General features: G+C 43.5%; 1 protein-coding gene across 1 annotated transcript in view; it reads right to left on the bottom strand.

Annotated features, from left to right (window-relative positions):
- Positions 1–2,499: 2,499 nt before the first annotated feature.
- LOC119358388 (trimethyltridecatetraene synthase-like) overlaps positions 2,500–8,041 on the bottom strand; it is a 7,962-nt gene continuing 2,420 nt past the window's right edge. The window contains exons 2-3 of the mRNA XM_037624958.1: positions 6,810–7,438; positions 2,500–3,286 (exon numbers count right to left, since the gene is read on the bottom strand). Coding sequence (XP_037480855.1) covers positions 2,651–3,286; positions 6,810–7,438 — 1,265 coding nt within the window. The 3' untranslated portion in view covers positions 2,500–2,650. The remainder of the gene's footprint in view (positions 3,287–6,809; positions 7,439–8,041) is intronic.

Genomic DNA, 8,041 nt, shown 5'->3' with positions numbered 1-8,041 from the left:
CAGTTGCTCGTGTGCTTGCGTATCGGTGTTCAGGCGACACCATTGACAACTATGTCCGCATTGGGGAGGATGTAATCTTGGAGTCCATTTGAAGGTACACACATTTCATGATTGAGATCTTTGAGACAGAGTACTTGAGGACACCCACCGATGAAGACACCGGGAGGCTCTTGGGATTTAGTGAAAAACAAGGTTGGCCTGAGATGCTTGGATCAATTGATTGCATGCATTGGATATGAAAGAATTATCGCGTGGGATGGAAAGGTCAGTACAAAGGCCACTGCAAAGATCCACCAATCATTCATGAGGTTGTTGCATCAGAGGATCTATGGATTTGGCATTTAATCTTTGGATTGCTTGGATCTCATAATAACCTGAATGTGCGTTCGAGATCACTATTGTTCACAAGGCTTGTTGCTAGAGATGCTCCTCCTTACAACTATGTTATCAATGGCCATGAGTTGACGATGGGTTACTAACTTGCAGATGCATCTATCCTCCATGGGCTTCCTTTGTCAAGATAATCTAGCATCCTCAAGGGAACAAGAGAGCTCGCTTTGCAATGTCTCAAGAGTCGACAAGGAATGATGTGGAGAAAGCTTCCGGTGTGCTTAAGCGCTTTGGCATTATTCAGGGTCTGCCGAGTATTAGAACCCCAAGGTCCTAAAACAAATAATAACATGTTGCATCATCTTGCAGAACATGATCATTGAAGTTGAGAGAGGCATGCCAAAGAACTTTTGGTACATCTCCAATGGTAATCATGTTCGGCCGGAGCACAATGCAAACATGATACACATATTCCTCGCAGTGCATCGAAGCATCGAGAACGGAGAAGTTCATACCCAGCTCCAAGATTATATTGTTGAGTACGTGTGGCTACTCCACAACACTTCATAGTTGTGCTTTTATCATGCTCTTTACTTCATTTGAACCCTTCCGTGTGTTTGAATTTAAATAATTTGGTTTGTAAACTTTGAATTTGTAATACTATGGATTGTGTGAACCTCAATTATTATGTTTAGATTTAGGGTTAATTGGATAAATGCCACTAGAATTCTGGCGTTTCCGAGAAATGCCACTGCAATTTCCAAACTTTGAAAAATGCCACTGTAAATTTTGTAAACTTTGAAAAACGCCACTGCTGACTTTGAAAAATGCCACTGGAAATGGCATTCTCCAAAGTTTGGAAATTGCAGTAGCGTTTCTCGGAATTGCCAGAATTCGAGTGGCATTTATCCAATTTAACCTTGGATTTAATATGTGTGTAAATATGTAGTTGAAATGTAGTATGTAAACTAAAACTAGGAAATTTTGTGGAAAAGAATTAGGGAGTTAAGTTTAGGAGATCGACTAGGTACCGCTTTTATTTAGCAGACTAAATATAATGAGTTAAAGGATAAGGGAGCGTTTGATATGCTAACTTATAAGGGATCAGTTAGAGATGTTCTAAGGCTCTACTAAACACGTGACACAAACCACTACATGTAATTTTTATTATTTCGTCCCCACAAAAAGTAGAATTTTATTACTTCGGTAGTGTTGCTTAAATTTAATATTTTTCAAGAACAAGTGTTGTGAAAATACTAACTAATGTCCTATTAAATTTTGTGACCACATGTCTTTCTTCTAGACATCATTATACTTTGGTTTGCTCGCGCCCACATACTGGATGCCAAATCACAACTGGCCCACGGAAAACTGAACAATAGTACTCAGCCCACAAAAAAAAGCCCACGAAAAAACGAACAATAGCGCTCAGCCCACGAACAGAGAAGCAAAGGCTCTCGGCATGTTGGTACACGGCTAACTTTGCCACAACTAATCTTATGCAAATTTTGTCCGCCCCAAAAAATGGTGAACAAAATAACCACCACAAATGTGGCCTAATTTGGCAAAAGACTGTAATTATGACATGTGGACCATATAGCTAAAAAACTATGGCAAGCAACAAATGTTGCAATGAACCAAACACATGACTAAATTGTTGTGGCATGATTAAGCTTAGGGGTGGCAATCTTAGGCTACCAAACATGCCCTCTATTAACGAGTTAACAACAAGAATAATAAATTAAAAAGTGGATGGGCAGCTAATTTAATTAATACTTCCTTCGTCTTATAATATAAGAGTATTTTTTTTACACTAGTGATATAAGAACGTTTTTGACAACCAACGAAAAATGGTGCGGCAAGATGCACGTATGCTCCTACTACTTGACCAAGCCAGAATTCCAGAGTTATCATGAACGTACCTGACCGAGACATGTGCCATATGTGCTATATTTTTAAAAGTCACGAGCGTTAAAGTCTAAAATCGACGAGGCAAATATCTATGTGGAAGAACACTGTGGCTAGTTTACCATCTGTCACAAATCATATTTATTAGTACTATATGCGCGGATAGCATAAGAGTCATAGAAATTTTTTATGCACACATGAGCAATCCATACATAGAAACATCCGCAAGTTTTAGATAAGGAAGCTTTTATTAAACTCTGATCATTACATCAAGACGATACAATCATGCTGAGATCAGTTTCGGCCTCTGCATAACCATAATGCATACAACCCATAAACATCCGAGGTGAAAGTAAACCAGTACGTGTACATGCACTCGAGCAAACATCAAACTAAAGCTAGTAGTAACGTTTCATGGCCCGAAATAGAGGTGATCCAAAAGCTTGGGCTCAGGGAAAGCGTGGAGGTGGTGCATGCGAGACACAGATATGCCAAACTTCTCCTCCATGCTCAGCGCCTCAGCCGCCACGCCGTCGGGGAGCCTCCACGCATAGCCGTGCAGTAAGTTTGCCAGCACCAGCTGAACCATCTTGAGCCCAAGGCCGTGGGCTGGGCACATCCTGCGCCCAGCACCAAAAGGTAGCAGTTCCAGGTCGTGGCCCTTGACATCCACCTTGCTCCCAAGGAACCGCTCCGGCTGAAATTCCGCGGCCGTCTCCCCCCACACAGTCGGGTCCCGGCTGATAGCCCAGACGTTGACGAGCACGCGTGTGCCCACCGGGATTTCATAGCCTGCTACGGACGTGTGCTCACGAGACACCCGCGGTATCAGAAGGGGTACCACAGGGTGGAGCCGCATGGTCTCCTTCACGACGGCTTCCAGGTACGGGAGGCTGGAGATGTCATCCTCGGCGACTAGGCGGTCGCGGCCGACCACACGGTCCAGCTCCTCAGTGACCTTGGCGAGGAAATGGGGCTTCCTCAAGAGCTCGGACATGGCCCACTCCACGGTCACGGCCGATGTGTCCGTGGCGCCGGCGATGAGCTCCTGCATGGATGCAAGTTGTATTTGATATAGGAGGACCAAAAGTAAGTTTAGATAATTATAGTATATATGCGACTTCAACTAACCAAAGTGGAAAATCAAGTGGTGCCGATACCTACTGGTAGATCTGGCACCGAGATTTGTCTCGGCATCAAGATCCATGCATTGATTTAAGGCATAAGGACATTTTTAAAGCAGACCCTCAAACCACATGTAACCATTCAGATTGTATAATTCATAACTATTTTGTCATCCAACACGGACCTAGAAGTCTGGACAACAGCTACATAGTGCTTTGACACGCCCAACCCACCCATAACCCCTCCCAGATCCCGTGCCTCCATCATTCCATCTTTCTTTACATCTAATTTTACTCTTGTCGTCGCCACTCCACCATCCTAGCAGCCCCGTCCCATCCTTCCAGAACTCCACAACTCCGTGACCTCCACAGCAATACCCGGGTGCGACTCCGCTTTCCCTCCGCTGCTCGTCCACACATCTTCTTCGTCCGCCGCACAAGTATCATCTGCCCCTGCGGTAGTCACCATGTCCGGCAAGTGTTCGGTGAAATGTCTGTGCTAATTTTTTTCTCCCTTCTTTATTGAAGCAATGGACTCGTATATGGAGTACATATACAAGCACTATGGCGAGTCGTCTGATGACTTATCTGACGAGGAGGACTACACGGACGAGACGACAATGATGCAGGCAGTCCTCGCAGACATGAAACTAGTGGCAGAGCATGTTCTCAATTTCAACGGATCAATCAAGAGTTATCGAGTGCTCAACAACAACAGGGCGTGCGACCATTTGACACTGAAGGGCGACTACTTTGCCCCTGATGTCTTATTTGCTGACATTTTTTGCCGGTGCTTTCGGATGCGGAAAAATGTCTTCGATCATCTATACCATGGCGTCGCCTCCTTTGAAGACTACTTCATCTTGAAGAAGGATGATGTATGAAGGACTGCTTACCAAAAGTGCATGACGGTATGGATGCTTGCATATGGCATGGCCGCTGACTCATGCGATGAATACCTATGGATGTTTGAGAGCACATGCGGAGATGTCATGGTAAGATTTGTTGCTATCATGGTGTCGGTGTTTGGACCTCAGTACCTGAGGGAACCAACTGTCACAGATACCAAAATGGTCTTGGAAATGTTAGAAGCAAGAATGTGGCCAGGTTTACTCAGATCTCTTGATTGCATGCATTGAAGATGGAAGAATTGCCCAAAATTTCTACAAGGACAATATCATGATCATGTTAAGAAACTCGTCATCATTCTTGAAGCAATTGCATCACAAGATCTTTGGATTTGACACGTTTTCTTTGGCATGCCCGGGTCTCACAATGACATCAATGTGCTGCAGCGATCACCATTGTTTGCTAGGCTAACTGAATAATGGGAAACTCCTCATTGCCATTATACTGTCAATGGGTATGAATACAACATGTGCTACTATCTGGTCAACAGCATCTATTCTCCATGGGTTATCTTTGGCAAAACCATCTCTAGCCAGTTGGTTCAAAAATGTCTCACTTTGCCCAAAAGTAAGAAGTGGCTAGAAAGAATGTTGAGAAGGCATTTGGAGTTCTGCAGGTTTGTTTTGCAGTTGTTCGTGGGCCTGCTACACAATGAGATACGGAGACCTTGTGGGAGGTGATGACATGTTGTGTGAACATACACAACATGATCATAGAGGATGAGGGTGAAGATGTTGCCGCGGGTTTGGATTTGAGAACATGAGTGAGACTATTGAACTACTAGAGCAGAATCCGGTCACATTTGATGAGTTTGTTAAAATACATCAACAAATTTGACATCGAGCAATTCATGACCATCCGAAGGAATATTTGATTGAGTATCTGGGACGGTTAAAGGGGACAACTAGTACATATGTGCTAGTTAAATTCATGTTTCAACTATTATAATTTGAATACTTTGTCGGATTGTAATATTTAAATTAGAACTACTGCTGCATTTGAACATATTAACAATTTTTAGCTAAACTGAAACTAGATATGCGGCTACTTTGAGCGTGCGGACTGGAAAAAAATTGCGGGCAGATGTATACGGCTACCTTCGCATGACCAACTCTCACATCAGTATCTGCGAACTGATCTCCAGTCCACGAATGGATGCAGTGTACGGTTTGGATGTCAACGCACGGACAATACGAGACTGGAGAGATGGGTGGGTGATTGCATGCCAATATGGCTCTCTCTCTCTCTCCAACCTACTAAAATTTTGCCATTTATTGTCACGGTGACATTTGAATTGCTCATAACTTTTCAACAGAATTTCTGTTTTTGATATTTGTTTTGTACATATTTTAATTGAAGTCGACAAAATCATTAAAACAAGACCAATCTTTGATATATTTTAAACGAGTTTAAAAATCATGAAACATATTTAACTCATTTCTAAAAGAAACAAATTCCACTCATTTCTTAAAAAACGAGAATGTGGAATATATTCAAAACACTGATTTCACTAATTTCAAAACAATGATTGCACTCAATTAAAATAAATTTCTATTGTTTTCAAAAAGAACAATTTAACGCATTACAAACAACGGATTTCAATAATTTCTAAATCACTGATTTCACTTAATTGAAAACACTGATTCCACTCAACTCAAAAAAGAATTTCACTTATTTCAAAGATGCGATTTCACTAATTTCGCACGATTCAAGAAAGGGTTTCAATTCACTCATTGTTAAATGATTTTCTCATTTCAAAACGCCGATTTCAGTCATCTAACAAGATTTTTTTCCCACTCTCATTTTAGATAGCAGATTTCACTCATTAAAAAAATTCACTCTTCTGTAAAAACTAATTTCATTAAAATAAACTTTCACTCCTTTTCAAACACAGGTTTAGCTCGTTTCAAAATAATAATTGTACTAAAAACGAAAAACACATTTCGCGCATTGGTCTTGTTCTAAGCAGTTCCCGACACTGAAATAGATTAAGTGGGCTAATTGAATTGAAATGTCAAAATTTATACATGTTTGAAATATATCTAAGCTTGATCTTATTGTAAAGGTCTTGGCCCCAGGCATTCAACTATAAAAGAAATCAAATATGAAATTAAAGTTTATAAGATAGTATGCATAATCGAAATTGTCCAAGAGAAAACAAAATGCATGTGTGCCTTATTCGTACTTGTGTGTACAAAAAAAATGGTCATGCATGTGTCCTTTATGTGACACATAGTGAGTCTTAGTACACGACATATATTTGTTTTTTGAAGGATTAGTACACGACATGTAAATCTGGAGAAAGGAGTGGAATATGAAATTATGGATGCTTGACCGTGGTGTCATGTCTTAGCTAGTTGCCACTGGGCGGCAAGCCCAGTTAGCTATCTCATACTTTGAAATTGATAATGCAATCATACTTCACAGGCTAGCTAGTTGCCGGTAGGTATCGGACCGTTTAGATGTGTCTTTCCGTTAACTTAACGTCCACACAAAGTCACAAATATAGGAACGGAAAACGATTATCAAATAACATACCAGAACGGATGCCTTGACACCGTCGCCAGTAATGGGGACCTCAAGGGTGGGGTCATCGGCGAGCTGTAGCAGCAGGTCGACCATGTCCATGGGGACGAACGCCTTGCCCTCTTGCAGCCGCCGCTCGTTGTGCTCGCGCAGCACGTGCTCGATGAATCGGTCGAACATCTTGCTCAGCCTCTTCATCCTGCTGACGTACCCTTGCGGGTCTAGCCAGCTAAGCCACGGGATCATGTCCCCGATGTGAGGCGCGCCGTTGAGGAAGAAGATCTCCTCGATCATCCACCTGAACTCCTCCGGCTTCGCCGCCGAGGCCGAGCTAGCCCCTTCACCGACGTACCTCTTGCCAAGCACCATGCGCGAGATGACGTTGAGGGTCACCATGAGAAGGCGGTCCTTGAGCACCACCGTGCGCCCGGTGGAGGTGCTCGGATGCAGGTCGCGCAGCATGGCGCGCACCTCCTCGCCACGGATGTGCTCTGTCAGCCTGAGCTGCCTCGCACTAAGAAGCTCCGTCAGCCATAGCTTGCGTAGCTGGCGCCAGTATGGACCGTAGTGTGACCAGAGCATGCCGGAGAAGTTGTACACGGTGTACTTGCCGCAGGCCATCCGGGGCCGGTCGAGGAACGCTAGGACAGAAAAATGCAGAAAAAAGGCTGACATACATACACTCCAGGAAACGGCATACACTTCAATTGTGTCGTCTCTTTGACCAAGTCATTTGTCACGTCTGATCATTAGCTAGCTTTCAGATAGTTTTTTAGATAGTTGAGACGTCAAAGGTAACCCTGACGTGTATATTCTCCCTGGTTCTTCCGTTTCTAAATTTAAGTCTTTTTAGAGATTTGGATATGGACTACATACGGATGAATATAAATGTATTTTAAAGTGTAGATTCATTTATTTTGTATATAGTCCATATCATAAGGCAAGTACGACGCGCCGGCCCAAATTTAGGCCGGACGTTCCATTCTAGCCCGATGCGCTGCGTTCTAGCCGTCAGATCATGGTGTGCTTGGTCCTCAAGCGTGCTCTTCTTTGGCTTTTGCCCCCAAATCACGCGAGTGCAGTGCGGGACGAGAACGAGACAACCGGCCTCCGAAGCTCGCCGGACCATCGTCACTTGCTGGATCACTGTCGCTGGCCGAACCACCGCGCTCGAAGGGTCACCGTCACTAGTCGATTCAACCGCTGCTCATCGGATCGCCACCGCTCGCCGGCTTGCCGCCCTC

This window comes from Triticum dicoccoides, chromosome 2A (genome assembly GCF_002162155.2).
Source record: "Triticum dicoccoides isolate Atlit2015 ecotype Zavitan chromosome 2A, WEW_v2.0, whole genome shotgun sequence".
Lineage (NCBI taxonomy): Eukaryota > Viridiplantae > Streptophyta > Magnoliopsida > Poales > Poaceae > Triticum > Triticum dicoccoides.
This window is presented reverse-complemented; position numbering and strand designations above follow the sequence as displayed.